Source organism: Chiloscyllium plagiosum, chromosome 7 (genome assembly GCF_004010195.1).
Source record: "Chiloscyllium plagiosum isolate BGI_BamShark_2017 chromosome 7, ASM401019v2, whole genome shotgun sequence".
Taxonomy (NCBI): domain Eukaryota; kingdom Metazoa; phylum Chordata; class Chondrichthyes; order Orectolobiformes; family Hemiscylliidae; genus Chiloscyllium; species Chiloscyllium plagiosum.
In genome coordinates, this window is record NC_057716.1 from 100,626,375 (window position 1) to 100,647,406 (window position 21,032).

At 44.5% G+C, this 21,032-nt stretch overlaps 1 protein-coding gene across 1 annotated transcript in view; it reads left to right on the forward strand.

Annotated features, from left to right (window-relative positions):
* Positions 1–21,032, forward strand: part of sema5ba (sema domain, seven thrombospondin repeats (type 1 and type 1-like), transmembrane domain (TM) and short cytoplasmic domain, (semaphorin) 5Ba) — a 326,569-nt gene that overhangs the window by 193,644 nt on the left and 111,893 nt on the right. The window contains exon 9 of the mRNA XM_043694515.1: positions 1,367–1,652. Within this exon, the coding sequence (XP_043550450.1) occupies positions 1,367–1,652 (286 nt within the window). The remainder of the gene's footprint in view (positions 1–1,366; positions 1,653–21,032) is intronic.

Genomic DNA, 21,032 nt, shown 5'->3' on the forward strand with positions numbered 1-21,032 from the left:
GCATGCCTTCATTGCTCAGATCTTTGAGTAGAGGAGTTGGGAAGCCATGTTGAGGTTGTGGAGGATGTTGGTGAGGCCACTTTTCGAGTACTGTGTATGGGTCTGGTCACCCTGCTGTAGGAAGGATATCATTAAACTGGAGGGGGTTCAGAAAGATTTACCAGGATGTTGCCAGGAATGGAGGGTTTGAGTTATAAAGAGATGCTGGATATGCTGGGACATTTTTCACTGGAGTATAGAAGGTTGAAGGGTGACCTTATAGAGGTTTATAAAATCATGAGGGGCATAAATAAGGTGAATAGCAAAGGTCTTTTCCCCAGTGTCCTGAGTTCAAAACTAGAGGGCATATTTTTAAGGAAAGAGAAGTAATTTTAAAAAGGACATGAGGGGAAGCCTTTTACACAGAGAGTGGTTCATGTGTGGAATGATTTAGATTTAGATTTGATTTATTGTCATGTGTACCTCAGTACAGTGAAAAGCTTTGTTTACAAGCAGTACAGGCAGATCACAGTAAGCAAGGACATACAGATCACTGGCTGAGAAATCTTGGACAGAGTGAGGCATGCAGGGTAAATAGCAAAGGACGTGCTCTAGGCAGGATCAACATTAACAAGACCAGCATAATATGAAGTTAGACAGTCCATTCATCAATCTAATAACAACTGGGAAGAAGCTGCTCCTGAACCTCCTGGTGCATGCATTCAGATTTCTGTATCAGCTGCCTGATGGAAGAGATTGTAGGAGAGCAATTGTAGGTTGTAGGAGAGAATGAACTTCAAGAGGGAATGGTAGATGCGGGTGTAGTTACAACATTTAAAAGACATTTGGATAAGTACATGAATAGCACATGACTTTTGGGATGAGTTTAGTTTGGGAACATGATAAGCGTGGATGTTTTGGACTGGAGGACCTGTTTCTGTGCTGTATCACTCTGTGACTCCACAATATTGAGTCTTAGAGGTTAGAAAGTGTCTAAGCAGAAAATGAGGTTGTTCCTTGAGATTGCATTATGCATCGATGGAACATTATAGAAGAATAGAAATATTAACAGGAGAACAAGGTGACTTATTGAAATGGCAAGCATCTGGAAGGTCAGGATCATTCTGAGGTACAGAGCAATCACCCAGTCTGCGTTTGGTCTTGCTGATCTTATTGTGAGCAGCAAATCCAATTGAGTAGGTTGAAAGCAGTACAAATAAAATGTTGCTTCACCAGGAAGGTGTGATTGAAGGCTCCATTTGTAGTATTTGGGGAGGGACAGTGAAGGCCATAGGTTAGGGGTGGAGGTGTGGGGGGGTGATGGTGGGCTCCCTCCTGGGGCCTTCCCTCATTCACTAATTCCTGTCCCTTCCTCCTTTCTTTCCAGAACCAAACTTCATCTCAGCGTACGACATTGGCCTCTTCATCTACTTCTTCTTCCGTGAGAACGCTGTGGAGCATGACTGTGGGAAGACTGTCTATTCCCGCGTTGGGCGTGTCTGCAAGAGCGACATCGGGGGGCGGTTTCTGCTGGAGGACACGTGGACAACCTTCATGAAGGCCCGGCTCAACTGCTCGCGTTCGGGGGAGATCCCATTTTACTACAACGAGTTGCAGAGCACATTCTATCTTCCCGAGCAGGACCTCATCTATGGAGTCTTTACAACAAATGTGTAAGTGCTTATTGAATGTCCATCAGTCTCCCATACCTTCCTGTGCGCCAGCCAGTCAAGGTGCTGGTGTCATTTCTCGGTGAAGCTGTGACATCAGGGGCTGAGGATGTCAGTTGTCGAAAAGTGTGATGAAGAACTCATGCCTGAAATGTCGATTCTCCTGCTCCTCGGATGCTGCCTGACCTGCTGTGCTTTTCCAGTGCCACACTTTTCGACTCTGATCTCCACCATCTGCAGTCCTCACTTTCTCCTAGTTGAGGATGTCACCCAACTTCCATTTTGAAACCAAAACATTCTATCTGTTTAGATTCACATTCTTTCCAATATGAAAAAAGCAATCTAGAATTAAGAGTGTAAGGATGAGCATGAAATGGTTGATGATTGTTGTAAAAAAATTCCATCTGGTTGACTCATGTCCTTTAATGAAGGGAATGTGCTGTCTCACCCAGTCTGGCCCACAGGTTCAGAATGATTCCAGGGTCAAAGAATTCCAGCTACAAGAGAAGCTGTGATTGTTCTCCTTGGAGCGAAAAGATTGAAGGAGATTTAATTAAGCAGTGATTTAGTAAGGGAGAGAAAGAAAGCCGTATTAGTTTTTGTGTTGTTTAAGAGATGAGTATTTATTTATTTATTGTCCATCCCTAATTGCCCAGAAGGCAGTTAAGAATACACCACATTGCTGTGGGTCTGGAGTCACAAGAAGACCAGGTCAGGTAAGGGTGGCTGATTTCTTTCCCTATAGGACATTGTTACGACACTCTTAAAGGTATATTACACACTTTCAACTTCATATCAACATTAGTGAACCAGAAAGGTTTTACAACAATTGATGGTTGCTATTGGTTGACTTTTTATTCCAGACTGTTTTGAAGTCAAATTTCATCATCTGGCAGATCCCTGTCCCCTAAACATTAATTTGAGGATCTGGATTACTAGTCCAGTGATATTACTACTATGTCTCCCCCAGTCCAATGACTAGGTGACACAGATTTAAGGTCATGGGCGACAGATTCAGGGTGGATGTGAGGAAGAACATCCTTACCAAATGAGTAACAATGAGCTGAACCTTAGTGGGGAAACAGTCAATGACATTAAAATGAAATTAGACAAAATAAATGTGTAGGATGGTGAGGATGGGGGATTGGGAATGGGATTGACTGGACTGCTCAACCACTTGGGATCAATGGGCCTTAAAACACTGTTTGACCCACTAGTGCTTCTTCTAACAGCCTTCTCAGCATGTCCTGTGACCTTCAAATATTGATCAATTTGTATGTCTGTCCACAGTCAGGATAAGAACTTGACACACTGCATTTTTTTTTTCTTTCATGGGATATGAACATCATTGGCCAAGCCGGTATTTATTGACCATTCCTAAATTCCCTTGAGCTAAGTAATATGCTCCACCATTTCAGGGGGCAGTAAAGAGTCAAGCATGTTGCTTGGCCCATGTAGGCCCTCTCATGCCAAGGTGTGACCCCAAATACTCACCATGGCCCATCATGCCACCATGCCAAGCCACAGTGGTTTAGTGGTCATGTCACTGGACTAGTACCCCAGAGGGACATGGGTTTGAATCCTATCGTGACAGATATGGCAATTTTAGTTCAATAAACATTTGGAAGAAAATGCTGGTTTAACGGCAATCATATCACTTGTCATAAAAACACATCTGGTTCAGCAAAGTCATTCATGAAAGGGAATCTACCATCCTTGTCTGGTCTACACGTGACTCCAGACCCACAGCAACACGCTGACCTGTTATCTGACCTCACAGCAATTGAGGATGGACATAAAGGCTCCTTTAGCCAGCACAGCCCAAATCCCATGAATGAATTTACAGAATGCCCCTTCTTCCGGCCCAATGGCTCTTCATTCCCCCATGTCTTGACATAGCACTTTCGGGCTCATGCCCGAAACATTGATTCTCTTGATCCTTGGATGCTGCCTGACCTGCTGCTCTTTTCCAGCAACACATTTTCATAGCACTTTCATGCTCATAGCACATTTTACACTGTACAGAAGCCACAAACCCTTAATTGGCAGTTGGATGTGCAACAAAAGGGGCTTATTCATAACTCCACGCGTTAAAACCACGCGTTTAAAACCAATACTATTCACTACATGGGAATTAAAATGTCTGTCATCCAGACTTCCTACACTTTCAATACTTGAAACCACAAGACACTTGATATCACTTTGGGTTTTGTAAGCAAACATTGTGAAATCGTTCCAGATCAGACAGCCTCAGCTGTCAATCAAACAGGGACTCAGGTGTTTCAGCAGGGTCTGGGCTCTTAACCAAGCCTCATTATCCTTCTGAACAGGATAGAATATTGGGATTAGTTTTGGGTTCAGATTAACAGGTAGGGTGCATGCCAATGGGATTTTTCTGGGTTTGTGTGGCATGTTGGGAAGAGACTGGGATTGTGGGAATAGTTTGCTATAAGATTAGATTAGATTACTTACAGTGTGGAAACAGGCCCTTCGGCCCAACAAGCCCACACCGACCCTCCGAAGCGCAACCCACCCAGACCCACTCCCCTACATTTACCCCTTCACTTAACTCTATGGGCAATTTAGCATGGCCAATTCACCTAACCTGCACATTTTTGGACTGTGGGAGGAAACCGGAGCACGCAGAGGAAACCCACGCAGACACGGAGAGAACGTGCAAACTCCACACAGTCAGTCGCCTGAAGCGGGAATTGAACCCGGATCTCTGGCGCTGTGAGGCAGTAGTGCCACCGTGCCGGCTACAAGACAATAATAGAATAGTCCACTTAATCTGTGATCAATTCAGAAATTTGGGGAGACTGACATGCAGTGGTTACTGTTTTAAATAGGTATCAAATTGAGCTATCAGGCTGATGGGATCCATTCTGTACTCTACATATCTATCAAGACGGAAGTTCACCTTTAAGCAAAGCCTGCCAAAAAATAAGCTCAAGTTTTTAAATCCCAGCTAATGGTAATTGTGGACAAATCGGATTTCAGAGTGAAAACTGACTTGATAGACCATAAATTGTAATTTTGCAGTTTGGATCCTGTGCTGGCCAGTGGCTGGACATATTCAGGCAAGGCTGCCAGTGTTCTTTGAACAAAATGACACAAGTTTATTATGCAGAAGGGAAAACTAAGTTATTTATTTATGGCAATTTAGAAAGATCACAACGTAAGCATCAATACCATTACCAGTCACTCAATCCCATAGAGGTATCACTACTATAATAACTTTTCAATTCATTGCTCAAATGACTCTTTTTAGCCCCTTTCCTTAGACTGCTGAAACAACTTAAGATTCCTTTTCAGTTCTGATGGTCAGAGATTTCTTTCCAGCTCTGATGGCCTGAATATGTTTTTCCAACTCTGACAAATATTAGGGTAACATGCTGGCTCAGTGCTGCCTAATAGTATCAGGGACCTGGATTTGATTCCAGCCTCGGGCGACTGTCTGTGTGGAGTTTGCACATTCTCCCCGTGTCTGCGTGGGTTTCCTCCAGATGCTCTGGTTTCCTCCCACAGTCCAAAGATGTGCAGGTCAGGTGGATTGGCCATGGGAAATGCAGGATTATTGCCAAAAGGGTTGGTTCTGTGTGGGATGCCCTTGGAGGGTCAGTATGGACTTGCTGGGCTGAATCACTTGCTTCCAAACTTTAGGGATTCTAGGATTTCTACAATTTCTCAGAAATCTGGAAACTTCTACAAACCTAAAACAAAAAGTCCCCTCTTCCTCTGAACGTAAGCTGCTACTGGCATCAGCCTTTTGTTTCTCTATTTTAAAATCATTGATCTTCTATCGAGCTGATTGCATTATTAATCTTCAGTCATTTAATTTTCTTTATTCATTCACAAGATGAGGGTGTCACTGGCTAAGCCAGCATTTATGACCGATCCCTAATTACCCAAAAGGCAGTTAAGAGTCAACCACATTGGCTGTGGGTCTGGAGTCATATGTAGGCCAGACCAGGTAAGGAATACAGATTTCGTTCCCTAAAGGGTATTAGTGAACCAGATGGGTTTTGCCCAGCAATGGATTCGGGGTCATCATTAGACTTTCTTATTTCCAGATTTTACTGAGTTTAATTTACACCATCTGCTGTAGCAGGTTTGGACCTGGGTTCCCGTAACATTTCCTGGATTTACAGTCTAGCGGTAAAACCACTGGCCTGTTTCCTCCCCATGCTTGCTTGAAAAAGCTTTCTTCAGTTCGCTGTTCAAAATGACTTTCTGACCTTTATTAAAAGAAACCAGTCACCTTCACCGAACCGAAAGCTAAAATCTATTTTTGCTCCACTTGCAAATCCCAGTTTCCAAACCTATAAACTGCAAAGCTTCTTCACGCACGGAGTTCTGATTAAATGGAGATTGCAGTATTGAATCCGTGAAAACAGTGAGGAAAGCCTGCATTAATATCCCAATTACACTGAGGTAAGACACTGAAGCTAAGGCTTTGTGTATGCGAATGCAAGCAGCAAGAATTCATTTACACCCTCCACCCCTACCAACCCCTCCTCCCACACTCCTTGCCTGTCTTATAAACAGAAAGTCTTAGTGCACGTGTCTCCTTTATCTTTATCTTTGAGGTGAACAACCGCAAAAAGACCAAAGCACATTCTGTTTTTTTGTCAAAACAATCTGATAGAGCTCAGGCTGTGACTAATCTGTTGTGAGTGGAGATGGAGGGATTGTATTTGTCAGAAAACCAGTAATTGCTTTGGCAGTTTGCTTTAATAGCTCTAGCCTATGTCCCCAATTGTTTTTTGAGGAAGTGTCGCTGCTGTTTTCTGAATACGAGAAGAGCATAAGACAAGGCCTCACGGTCTGTGTCGCATGAATATTTTACCTCACCTGAACGTTTAGAGCAACCCATTCGGCCTAAGTAGGGGGCAATTTGTGGCATAATGTACTGATTGTTCAAAGACATCACCCAGATCCTGGTAAGGTGAGAACTCGCAGTGAGATGCAAGAGGTGTGGAAGCATGATTTGTTTAATTTGTGAACTTTTCAGCAAAGTTCTTGCTTAATTTTTGATCAGTATGTGAACCTCTATGCATGCTCAATGCTGAGGACAACTCGGCATGGAGTAGGGTTATCAAGTCATGCAGCACAGAAGCAGGCCCTTCGGCCCACCATGTCTATATCAACCAACAAACACCAAGCTACACTATGCCCATTTACCTGCACTTTGCCCATAGCCTACTTTGCGCTGGCATTTTGAGCACTCACCCTGATGCTTCTTCAATGTTGCATGGGTACCTTGCCTCTCCCATCCTCTCAGGCAGTGCGTGCCATCAGTATGCAACTGTGGAGGTACTCTGATATCAGTGGTCAAGGCACCTTGCAGTGTGGGTGCCAACGAGGCAGGACTTAAGGCAACCCTTATGCTTCAAAGATAGCCAATTGTATTTGCATCCAGGATGTTAACACAGGCTGAACAGCACTATGCTCAGATTGAGAAAAAGTGCCTGGCTATGGTCTTTGCCCAAGAGCATTTTAAACAGTATCTGTTTTCCAGGGATAAAGTGACCCTGGAGTCCATCCACAAGCCATTTCAAAGCATCTTTATAAACCGCTTCCATTTGTTCCAAAGAATCTCCAAAAAAATGTTATATCATTTGCGGGGATACCATTCGGATGTTGGATACAATCAAGGGGAACTGATGTAGATTGTTGACATGCTGTCAAGAGCAGCACTCCCTGTGGAAAACGTCAAGGGGATGCTAAAATAGAGCATGACATCTGACAGTTTCATGAGAGGCAACACTTCAACCCAGCAGAATCATTGAATCTGAAATACAAGTGCCTTGCTTGAGTTAAGGAAACCACGCAAAATGCAACTTTTTGTTAATCTTTCATGGGATACAGATGTTGCTAACTAGGGCAGAATTCATTGTCCATGCCCAGTAGCTCAGAGCCAATGACGAATCCACTAAGCTGCTGCAGTCTGGAGGAATGGGTTGGCCAAACTAGATAAGAACAGTAGTTTTCCCTCCCTAGAAACTACTAGTGAACCAAATAAGTGTTTTGCAGCAAGTGATGGTTACGTGGTCATCATTAGGTTTCGTTTTGTTTAATTGAATGAAAATCTCACCAACTGCCACGATGTGTTTGAAATCCATGTCCCCATTAGCCTGGGTCTGTAATGAATACTAGTCCAGTGATGTTACCACAACACCACACATTCCCCACAGGCATTTCGGGAACTATGAACGGGTGATCTGAAACATTAAAGACATACTTGCTGAAGAGTGTTTTGAATGTGCGGAAAAGAAGTAATAGCACATGATGGCATCTTGTGTGAAAGAAATAGAGTCACGATCCCTAAGGAGGAACGAGAGGAGATGGTGAAACAAAATGGTGCAGGCCATCAAGGAATTAAGGCTTGATTGGGGATGATTTAATTTAGATAAATGCAAGGAAAAGCAAATCAAGTAGGACTTATACGATGAATGCTAAGGTCCTGGAGAATGTTGCTCAACAAAGAGACCTTGGAGTGCAGGTTCTTAGTTCCTTGAAAGTGGAGTCGCAGGTAGATAGGATAGTGAAGAAGGTGTTACGTATGCTTTTCTTTATTGGTCAGAGTATTGAGTACAGGAGTTGGGAGGCCATGTTGCCACTGTACAGGATATTCGTTAGGCCGCTGTTGGAATATTGTGTGCAATTCTGGTCTCCTTCTTATCGGCAGGATATTGTGAAACTTGAACGGATTCAGAAAAGATTTACAAGGACATTGCCAGGGTTGGAGGATTTGAGCTACAGGGAGACGCTGAACAGGCTGGGGCTGTTTTCCCTGGAGTGTCTGAGGCTGAGGGGTGACCTTATAGAGGTTTGCAAAATCGCAAGGGGCATGGATAGGGGAAATAGACAAGGTCTTTTCCCTGGGGTGGGGGAGTCCAGAACTAGGTCCAGGTCATAGGTTTAGTGTGAGAGGGGAAAGATATTAAAGGGACCTAAGGGGTAACTTTTTCATGCAGAGGGTGGTGCATATATGGAATGAACTGCCAGAGGAAGTGGTGGAGGCTGGTACAACTGCAACGTTTAAGAGGTATTTGGATGAGTATATGAATAGGAAGGGTTTGGAGGGATATGGGCTGGGTGCTGGCAAATGAGACTAGATTGGGTTGGGATATCTGGTCGGCATGGACGGTTGGACTGAAGGGTGCTGTACATCTCTATGACTCTATGATAAGAGAAATGCTTCACTGGTCCAACATGAGCAATGAGATTAAGAGTCACATCAGCTAGTGCAGTGCTTACAACAAGTGCCAAGCTAAGCCAGCTCGGGATCCTCTCCTGACACACACAATATCTCAGGCACACCATGGACAAAGATGGGAGTAGTCCTCCCCCTCACTTTGTCAGTGTCTTGATTTTGAGCTTTCCTCGGCTTCAGCATGTTATGAAGTTACTGTGCAGCTAATGTTCTGGCCTTTTACATAGTCATAGTCTGAGAGTTAACAGCATGGAAATAGATCCGTCGGCCCAACCAGTCCCTGCTGAACATAATCCCAAACTAAACTAATCCAACCTGCCTGCTCCAGACCCATATCCCACCAAACTGTTCCTATTCATGTACTTACCTAAGTGCCTTTTTGATTAGATTAGATTCCCTACAGTGTGGAAACAGGTCCTTCGGCCCACACCGACCCTCCAAATAGTAACCCACCCAGACCCATTTCCCTCTGACTAATGCGTCCAACACTATGGGCAATTTAGCACACCCAATTCACCCAACCTGCGCATCTTTGGACTGTGGGAGTAAACCCACGCAGACACGGGGAGAATGTGTAAACTCCACACAGACAGTCACCCAAGGCTGGAATCGAATCACAGTGCTAACCACTGAGCCACCGTGCTGCAGGCTGGAATCGAACCTGGGACCCTGGTGCTGTGAGGCAGCAGTGCTAACCACTGAGCCACTGTACCACCTAAATGTTGTAATTGTGCCCAAATCCACCACTTCCTCAGGAAGTTCATTCCACACACACACCATCCTCTGTGTGAAAAATCTGCCCATCTCTTTTTAAAATCTCTCTCCTCTCACTTTAAAAATGTGCTCCAAGTCTTGAAATCCCTATCTGAGAGGGAAGACACCTATCTGTTATCCTCATGATCTTTAAAAACTTTGTAAGATCACCTCCCAACCTCCTACTCTCCAGTGAAAATGTCCCAGCCTATTCTGGGGGCGGCACGGTGGCACAGTGGTTAGCACTGCTGCCTCACAGCGCTAGAGACCCGGGTTCAATTCCCGACTCAGGTGACTGACTGTGTGGAGTTTGCACATTCTCCCCGTGTCTGCGTGGGTTTCCTCCTGGTGCTCCGGTTTCCTCCTACAGTCCAAAGATGTGCAGGCCAGGTGAATTGCCTGTAGTGTAGGTAAAAAGGGGTAAATGTAGGGGTATGGGTGGGTGGCGGGTTGGTGTGGACTTGTTGGGCCGAAGGGCCTGTTTCCACACTGTAAGTAATCTAATCTAATCTATTCAACCTCTTCTTATAACTCAAACCTTCCATACCCGACAACATCCTGTAAATCTCTTCGGAACCCTCTCTAGCTTAACACTTTGAGCCGTAGCTTCATCCAATTCTGCCCCTAGAAAATCAATTATAGAGTCATAGAGAAATCAAGCTGTACAACATGGACATAGACCCCTCCATCCAACTTGTCTATGCCGGTCAGACATCCTCAATTAATCTAGTCCTATTTGCCAGCATATGGTCCATATCTCTCTTAACCCTTCCAGTTCATATACCCATCCAGATGCCTTTTAAATGTTGTAATTTTATCAGCCTCCACCACTTCCTCTGGCAGCTCATTCCATACGCGCACTCTGCATGAAAATGTTCCCCTTAGATCCCTTTTCAATCTTTTCCCTCTCAAATTAAACCTATGCCCCCTAGTTCTGGACTCCCCCACCCCAGGGAAAAGACCTTGTCTATTTATCCTGTCCATGCCCCTCATGATTTTATAAACCTCTATAAGGTCACGCCTCAGCCTCCAACGCTCCAGAGAAAACAGCCCCAGCCTGTTCAGCTTCTCCCTATAGCTCAAACCTGCTATCGCTGGCAACATGCTTGTAAATCTTTTCTGCATCTTTTCAAGTTTCAGAACATCCTTCCTACAGGAGGGAGACCAGAATTGCACGCAATATTCCAAAAGTGATTAATCAATGTCCTGTACAGCCACAATATGATATCCCAGCTCCAATACTCAGTGCACTGACCAATAAAGGAAAGCATACCAAACGCCTTCTTCATTATCCTATCTACCTGCGGCTCTATTTTCAAGGAGCTATGAATCTGCACTCCAAGGTCTCTTCATTCAGCAACACTCCCCAGCACCTTACCATTAAGTGTGTAAGTCCTGCTCTGATTTGCCTTTCCAATATGCAGCACCTCACATTTATCTAAATTTAACCTCCAACTGCCTCTCCTCAGCCCATTGGCCCATCTGATCAGGGTCCTGTTGTACTCTGTGGTAACCTTCTTCGCTGTCCACTACACATCCAATTCTATGCCATCTGCAAACTTACTAACTAAAACTCCTATGTTCACATCCAAATCATTTATATAAATTGAAAAGCAGTGGACCCAGCACCGATCCTTGTGGCACTGGTCACAGGCCTCATCTGCAGTCCTCACTTTCTCCTCCAATCTGAAGAGCAATCCTCCAACACCACCCTCCATCTACTCCCTTCGAATCTCTTTGAGTTCTATATCCAAACGACTGCCTTTCGATTTCAGATTAATTCACTTACTTCAGATTTCTGTGCTATGGTGAACCTCTGGATTACTTATCCAGTGACATTATCACAACATTGCAACCTCCCCATATGCAAGTGAAAGAAAATTCACCGAGCTGATTCCTGGGACAAAAGGGTTAATCTAGTGAAGAAAGATTCAGCTGATTGAGCCAATGCTGACTGGGTTTTAGAAGAATGAGAACTGATCTTGTTGAAATGTGTAAGATTTATAAGGTTTTGATAGGGTCGATGGTAGGGGGATTGTCCCTCTCTGAGGCAATCTAAACCAAGGGGTCGAGGTGAAACTCAGCACAATCTGCAAGTACAGCACCTCATGTTCTGCTTGGGAACTCTACAGCCTTCTGGAGTCAATATCGACAGTTTTAGGGTTTGAGGCGCCTTCTCTAATGTCCTTACCTCAAGCCCCACACACCAGACCTTGTTATCACATAGTCTACTATTACACACAACCCATTGTTAGCCACTAATAGTCCCCATTGGCAGCCATTCATTCTCCTTGGCTGATTGTTACTCAATCCTTTGTTCTTCTCTCTCTTTGCACTCAATATCCACTTATTGTTTACTCCCTACCTCACCCCCCCCCCCCCCGCCCCCCCCCCCCACTCTACCTTCTGCATAAAAAACAATTTCTTTTCCCAACTACCATCAGTTCCAAGGAAGGGTCGCTCGACCCGAAACATTAACTCTGATTTCTCTCCACAGACGCTGCCAGACCTGCTGAGCTTTTCCAGCAATTTCTGTTGATAGTTTAGACCCTGGAGAGCACTGTTTCAGCAGAAGGGCACCTGCTCCTGATCCGAAGTATTATGTTTGTGTCTTCTCAATATTTTCCAAAGTTTATTATCATATACCTCCAAATAAAAGCACATTTTCTCAGCCTGCTATTCTAACATGGCACAAAGAGTAGGCCATGTGGCCCGTCGAGCTGCACCACAATCTTAGCTGATTATTCAATTATGTTGCTGCTTTTCCCCCATATCCTTTGATCCTATGTGCTCAAGGGCTATATTCAACTCCTTCTTGAAATCATTACAATATTTTGGTTCCAACTGATTTCTATGGCAGTGAATTCCATAGGCTCACCACTCTCTGAATGAAGACATTTCTCCACATCTAATTTGTCCACAGTCCTAAATGGTTTAGCCCATTTCCCCAAACTGCAATCCCTGCTTCCATCATTAAGAACATCCTTTCTGCATTTGCCCTGTCCAGTCTGATAGAATTATATAGATTTCTATGAGATTCCCCTTCCATTGCTATAAAATGCAGTGAGTACAATCCTAATGGATTCAGTCTCTCCTCACATGTCAGGAATCAGAGAAGCCCAGGTGACTGTCTAATTAATACCTGTGAATGTGGAGGCGCTGCTGTGAGACTGGGGTGGACAAAGTCAGAAGTCACATGACGCCGAGTTTTGGTCCAAAGGTTTATTTGAAATCACAAGCTTTTGGAGCACTGTCCCTTTGTCGGGTAAAGTGACTTCATCTGTTGGACTATAACCTGGTGTTGCGTGACTTCTGACTTTGCCGAATTAATACCAGCCATCCGAATACAAGTAAACCAAAGTAATGTACAATTAACAATGTAAAGTCACTCCTAGTATATGAGGAATGGGGAAAGAACTGTGAGCTTGTCAGCATCTAATGAACAATATTTCATAACTGGCTCTACAGACATGTCTGAACAGGTTAATTTAAAAAAGCTATGTTTACAACATGTTCCAACAGGTTGATTAAGATACCTTGAGGGCTTTTGCGGTTTGGCAGCGCCCCAACCTCTGGGTCAGAAGGTCAGGGTTTAGTCCCACCTTCTCCCAGACATAACATGTCTGAACAGGTCGATGTAAAAATATCGATTCCCAGTTTCCAAATGTAAGCAGTCATGGCCCTCCCAGTGGTAGACTCTGTCTGAAAGGCATTTCTTCTCACACATAGCCTCTACTGTTTGGAAGGACAAGCACAGCAGATACATGGGGACACCACTGACTTGGAAATGCATTGCTGTTCCTTCAGTGTTGCTGGATCAACGTACAAGGACTCCCTCCCCAATGACACTTGGGGGTCTACCTACAGCACATGGACTGCAGCGGTTCAAGAAGGCAGCTCACCACCACCTTTTCAAAGAAATTGGAATGGTCAACACGTGCTGGGCTTGCCAGTGATATGTGTAATCCTGTGAAAAAAAAATAGAGGAATACTTTTTAGATGAAGAGACAAAAATCGAAGATGCTGGAAAAGCTGAGCAGGTCTGGCAGCACCTGTGAAGAGAAATCAGAGTTAAGGTTTTGGGTCGAGTGTTCCTTCCTCAGAACGGATTTCTCTTCACAGATTTTGCTAGACCTGCTGAACTTTTCTGGCAATTTCAATTTTTGTCTCTGATTTACAACATACGCAGTTCTTTCTGTTTTTATGTTTTCGATGAAACTTTATAATCATTGGTCAATGCAGTTGATCTGATATGAGAGCTACATCTTTGAAAAAGAAAGAGCTGTGCAGTTATTTGGCATCTTTCATGAGCTTTATTGGCAGTGAGGAATTGTAGATGTGTACTGCAGTTGTTGTTGCAATGTGGGAACTGTGGGAGCTAATTTACACACAGCAAGCTCCTCCAATTACCGTGTGATAATAACAACATGATCTGTGTTAATGATGCTGGTTATAGAGTAATCACTTTTTCCAGTCACTTAGCTCAGTTGGGCTAGTTCACAATGCAGAGTTAAAAAGTGTGGCACTGGAAAAGTACAGCGGGTCAGGCAGCATCCGAGGAGCAGGAGAGCCGACGTTTTGGGCATAAGCCCTTCATCAGGAATGTGGAGGGGGAACTGGGCTGAGAGATAAATAGGTGGGGTGGGGCTTGGGGGAAAGTAGGTGGGAAGGCGATAGGTGGATGCAGGTGGGGGATAATTGTGATAGGTCGGTGGGGAGGGTGGAACAGATATGTGGGAAGGAAGATGGACAGATAGGACAGGTCAAGAGGGCAGTGCCGAGTTGGAGGGTTGGATCTGGGACGAGACGGGGGTTGGGGAGATTTGGAAACTGGCAAAATCAATATTGATGCCATGTGGTTATAGGGCCCTGAGGCGGAAGATGAGGTGTTCTTCTTCCAGTTGATGGGTGGCTTTGATTTGGCGGTGGAACATAGAACATTACAGCGCAGTACAGGCCCTTCGGCCCTCGATGTTGCACCGCCCTGTCATACTAATCTGAAGTCCATTCCATGTACGTCCATATGCTTGTCCAATGACGACTTAAATGCACTTAAAGTTGGCGAATTTAGGACCGTTGCAGGCAAAGCATTCCATACTCTTACTACTCTCTGAGGAGGCCCAGGATTTACATCTCCTTGGGGAACTGTGAGGGGGAGTTGAAGTGGTAGGCCGCAGGTCGGTGGGGTTGTTTGGTGCGTGTGTCCCAGATGTGTTCCCTGAACTGCTCTGTGTATTGGCTAGTTCACAATGCAGAGTGATACCAACAGCATTGGTTCAATCCTGCAACAATTGAGGTTACGTGACAGTACCACCCTCTCAACCTCATCTCTCCCCTGAGGTGTGGTGACCCTCAGGTTAAACTGACCGTCAGTTATCACTCACTCTCTGAGTGAGGGGGATTGTGGTGACTTTTTAATTACTAGCAGTACACTGGGAACAATCTGCTTCTTTTTTGAAACAGGACCATTGAATTTTGTTTTACTTTAGCCCTGAAAGGGAAGGATAAACCCGTTCAATTAAGTTCTGAATGAATTGACCCAGGTGACTGATTGATATTGCTCACTCAGCATTCGATAAGCCTGGAAGGTTTCAGAATGCAGCACCAGGGATTTTCTTTCAAGAAAATATTCATCCAGTCTTCACGTCGTTTATTACTGAAGGTCTGCAGAAAATCCTTCAACTCAGACAACCAAATGAAGCAAGAGTACAGCGAAGATAATCCTGAAATGACCTCATTCTTCAAGCTGACCTGGAGATATTGTGTCAAGGAAGGGTCACCTACGCTGTCCTACAGGAGTTGACTATGGTGGAACTGTTTTAGAGAATGAACCTTGGATCTGATGACAAAGAAAGATCCCAGTTTCAGACCTGGCTCACTTTGAGTGCTGTTAGAATTATGTCTAAGACTCCCGACCAGCCTGCTAATATTCCCAGAGATGCAGCAAAGCTCAATGCAGTCATCAGAAACCTGAAATTGTTGTGGTGGCAATAAAAAAGACATTTGAAACAATAGGTTCAAATTTGTACACACCTTCCGTGGCTTTCCCAGAATGCATCTTACAGAAATGGGACCCAGGCCTGGAGTTTTTACCCCCGATGTTGGGTGGGTATATGACAAAAGATCCTACCTAGAGCTCCTACCTTTTAAATCACTATGCACTTGGGCCAGAAGGGCAGGAGATGAGGTCAAAAAAAAAAACAAAGAACAACTGATGCTGCAAATCTGAAGCAAAGACAGAAATTGCTGGAGAAACTCAGCAGGTCTGGCAGCATCAATGGGAAGAGAAACAGAGTTGACAGTTTCAAGTCTGTTGACTCTTCTTCAGAAGCCTTGTGAAGACGGGTCACCAGACCTGGATCGTTAACTCTGCTTTCTCGCTCCACAAATGTGGCCAGACCTGCTGAGTTTTTGCAGCAGATTCTGTTTTTGAAGGAGATGAGGTCTCTCTGTTTGAGCTGTGGTGCCCCCTCATTCCCAGTTGTGTTTGACTCTGACGGGTAGAGCAGCAATCCCAGAGCTCTTGCTGCAGCTGCTTACAGCTCTTTCTGTCTGGGGATTGGCTGTCATGGTACACCACACCCATTTGTTTGGCCCCCATCCTCACACATTCCCTGGAGCTTATCTGTAACATCTCTAATAGGAACAGGAGTAGGCCATTCAGCCCTTCAAACCTACTTCACATTACAATGTCATATGGCTGATGATCCAACTCAGTACCCTGTTCTCACTTTCTCCCCATACCCTTTGATCCTTTTAGCTCTAAGCACTTTAGCTAACTCCTCCTTTAAAACATTTGGTGTTTTGATCTCAACCGCTTTCTGTGGCAGAGAATTCACAGGCTCACCGCTCTCTGGTTGAAGAAATTTCTCCTCATCCTCAGTCCTAAGTAATCTATTCTCTATCCTTAGACTGAGAGCCCTGGATCTGAACTCCCTGGTCATCAGGAACATCCTTCCTGTGTTTACCCTATCTAGGCCTGTTAGGGTTTTACAGATTTATAGATATCATGGCTGTTCTGTTTCTGATCTTCTTCCACCATGTGTTTCCCAACTCTATCTTGGCTGCTTTATTAGGTTGGCCTCTGGTTTGTTATATGAATAGGAAGGGTTTAGAGAGATATGAATGTAGGTTTGCTCGCGGAGCTGGAAGGTTTATTTCCAGACATTTCCTTACCCTACTAGGTAACATCTTCAGTGGGCCTCAGGCGAAGCACTGCTGAAAGTTCCTGCTTTCTATTTATATGTTTGGGTTTTTTTGGGTTGGTGATGTTATTTCCTGTGGTGAAGTCACTTCCTGTTCCTTTTCTTAGGGAGTGGTAGATGGGGTCTAACTCGATGTGTTTGTCGATAGAGTTCCAGTTGGAATGCCATGCTTCTAGGAATTCTCGTGCGTGTCTTTGTCCTAGGATGGATGTGTTGTCCCAGTCAAAGTGGTGTCCTTCCTCATCTAGATACTAGTGAAAGAGGGTCATGTCTTTTTGTGGATAGTTGGTGTTCATGTATCCTGGTGGCTAGTTTTCTGCCTGTATGGGTCAAATGTAGGCAAATGGAACTAGATCAGATTGGGATGTCTGGTTAGTGTGGATGAGTTGGGCCAAAGGGTCTGTTTTCGTTCTGTATGACTCAGAAAAAATATTTAAAATTATGGAATGATTTTGCATCTGCTGCTTTTTGGGAACAAGAGTACCACTCTTCCAGCAACCTTCTCATGAGGAAATGTTTTCTAATTTTTGTTGAACGGCTTTATTTTATTTATTGATTTTACATTAAAGTAGCTTTACAGTGTAAATAATTGTTATTGTTGGACCTGCCTTGGTGTGGGATTGACTGAGTAAGGCATTTACCTTGAAAGGATAGAAAATGAAGTGAGGAAAATGAGTTTCTTGCTGCAAGTTGTTAGAATTCGGAACACGCTGCCTCAGATTCTGATGGAGGCAGATTCAATTAGTGCTTTCCAAAAGGTACGAGCTTTCAGAGCGCTGCTTAGAGCATTATTGAGAAGAAATAATGTACAGTGAAGTGGTGGGGGAGAAGGCAGGAAAAGGCAGCCAACAACAAGGTGGCATCACTTTAAAGTGAAAAATAGCAGCTTTAGAGAGAACTTGAGAAAAAAATCTCATCACCCAGAGGGTGGTGGGGATCTGGAATGCATTGCCTGGGAGAGTAGTTGAGACGGAAACCTCACAGCCTTTAAAAAGGACTTGGATGAGCGCTGGGAGTGCCATATCACAGGTTGAGTAGGTTAGGTTTATTTTCACTTGATAAAAGGAGATTGAGGGGGGACCTGATTGAGGTTTACAAAATCATGAAGGGTATAGACAGGGTGGATAGAGACAAGCTTTTTCCCAGGGTGAAGGATTCAATAACGAGAGGTCATGCTTTCAAAGTGAGAGGTGGAAAGCTTAAGGGGGATACACGCAGTCAGTACTTCACACAGAGGATGGTGGGTGTCTGGAACTCGTTGCCAGCAGAGGTGGTAGAGGCAGGCACGGTAGATTCATTTAAAATGCGTCTGGACAGATGCATGAGTAGGTGGGGAGTAGAGGGATACAGATGCTTAGGAATTGACCGACAGGTTTAGACAGTGGATTTGGATCAGCTCAGGCTTGGAGGGCCAAAGGGCCTGTTCCTGGGCTGTAAATTTTCTTTTATCTTTCTTTGTTCTTTTATTCAAGGCTATGGGCCTAACTCAGGGAGGTATGGGTCACTGGTTAGCACTGCTGCCTCATAGCACCAATGACCTGGGTTTGATTCCACCCTCGGGTGACTGCCTGTGTGGAGTTTACACATTCTCCCTGTGTCTGCGTGGGTTTGCTCCAGTTTCCTCCCACAGTCCAAAGATGTGCAGGTTAAGTGGATTGGCCATGCTAAATTGCCCATTGTGTGCTGGGTTGCGCAGGCTAAGTGGGTTAGCCATGGAAAATACAGGGATAGGGGAGGTGGGTCTGGGTGGGAGGCTCTTCTGGGGGTTGGTGTGGACTCAATAGGCCTCTTCTACAATTCTTGGTGATACAATTCTACAATTTTTGGTGATACAGACTCGATGGGCCTCTTCTGCGCTGTGTGATTCTATGAAGGCATTTAGCGAAATGGTCATTCAGAGCAGAGACACGATGGGCTGAATGGCCTCTTTCTGCAGTGTAACAATTTTGTGACTTAATGCACCGAGCTAGGAGAGAAATTCTACATCTTTTCATGTTTCCGTTTGCTGTGAGTCACTCGGTGGCCAACGGCCTGAAGCAAGGTGTTTCAGCCCTTTGTCATCATTCCTTTCTGTCTCGCTGCTGGAGATTCAAGACGGAAGCAAGCAGCTCCTGGCAGTCAGCCAGAACGCTGTAATAACATCGTACTTGTCACTCAGTAACAAATGAAGCCATCTTTTAAACAGGCCCAGAATTCATTTGGGTATTGTGTGGAAGGGTCGAAGTGTACAACTCAACCCCATGTCAAGCCAGTTGCTGCTAAATGCTGATTACATTTTTTTTCTTCAGGAAAATTTAGCACAGCTGAGCGAGCAGTAACTTGAGCCTTGTATTTAATCGGAGATGTCACTTCCAGTTTGCTCCAGATTTACGGTTGATACACACCAAACAGCCCCATTTAGGCTTGTTTGCTGTCATCCTCTCTGGTTCATAAACACACATCGCTTGATCCCAGGATTACTGCAGACAGCAACGCAAGTCACAGCAGAATGGTACAAGCGCCTTCTCTGAGTGGAATTGTGGATTCGTGCATTATCTGAATCCCTTTTCTCTCTCTTTATTTCTGCAGCTGACTGTCAGAAGTCAGGGTTGAGAAACTAAACTCAATATGCCCTCTTGGATGGATAGAAAAATATCCCACAACACTCTTGAAAGGAGAGCATGGGGAGCTATCCCTCATGTCCTGACAACTTAATTGAAAATCCTGTTATTTATCTCATGTTATTTTGTGGGAGTTTGCTGTGCACTCTGCTTTCCTGGAGGAGGAGGAGGCATGTGGAATAGGCTTAAAGGGCTGAATGGTCTCCTTCAGTCCCTCTGTTCCTTGTATGACAGCATCTATTAGAGTTTGCTCTGAGTTGCTGTGACGCTGCGCACTTTTGCCGGATCAAACAGTTCAGCCAAGCATCAGGACCTTGCGATCTTGTTTGGATAATCCAAAATTTGGATAATCGAGTTCCGGATAATCGAGGTTCCTCTGTATATCTAAACCCATCTCTTCAGCGTCAGATGCTGCGGAAGGTGGAAGAGCTGGTTCTGTCGAGAATCCTGATTACACCCTATCAAAGTTTCCAATACCCAGCGAGCTTTTGATGTTTAGATTTTTTTTCAATCCAAATACACTCAAATGTACTGCATTGTATTTCTTTAAGTATTTCTTATGGAACTGACAGATTCATCTTACCAACGTCTCCCGCTTCCCCATACACGTCTGTTGGGACTTACAGAACACCGTAGCCAGTTTGTAAGGTTCCATTGACAATTCTGGTCGCCCTGTTAAAGAAGGATTTATTAAGATGGAGAGGGATCAGGATAGATTTACCAGGAAGTTGCTGGGATTGGAGGGTTTGAGTTATTAAAAGAGGTTGGGACCTTTGGCACTGGGTGAAGGATGGTGAGGGATGACGTTATAGAGGTTTATAAAATCATGAGGGGTATAGGTAAGGTATCTTTTTCCTAAGGTGGGGGATTTTAAGACTGGGGGCATATTTTCAAGGTGAGAGGAGAAAGATTTTAAAAAGTCATGAGGGGCAACTTTTTGACACAGAGTGTTGTTCATGTGTGCAATGAGCTTCCAGAGGAAGTGATAGATGCAGTTACTGTTATAGTGTTTAAAATACATAAATAAGAAATGTTTGGAGGGATATGGGCTAAGTGCAAGCAAGAGGAATTTTAGTTTGGGATTATGGTTGTATGGATTGGTTGGATCAAAAGGCCTGTTTCTGTGCTCTATGACTTTATGACAGCATCAGATCATCTGCTCATGGCTTTTCTGTGATGACTGCTGAGGGAACCAGTTGAGCAGAACTCTAGGGAGAGCTTTGACAGCCCTTGGCAGGGGAGACCGTTTGTGACTCTCATCCCAGTGAAGAATGAATGTGCACAGGGAGGATACTGCGGATGCTGGAGATCTTAAATAAAAACACCAAGTGCCAGGCAAACTTAGCACATCTGGCAGCATCCACGAAGAGAGGAATAGAGTTGATCTTGCAGGTCAATGACTTTTTATCAGAACATACTGAGTGTGGGGGGGGAGTGGGACAGCTGGATGGGATAAATCCTCCGATGAACACATCCAACCCAAGCCAGAAACTCAATTCGAATGGGATTATTATGTGAAGGGGAAAACATTTGCAGAGCACAGTGGAGGTGTGGGTCTAATTGAATGTGGCACACTGGCTCAGTGGTTAGCACTGCTGCCTCACCA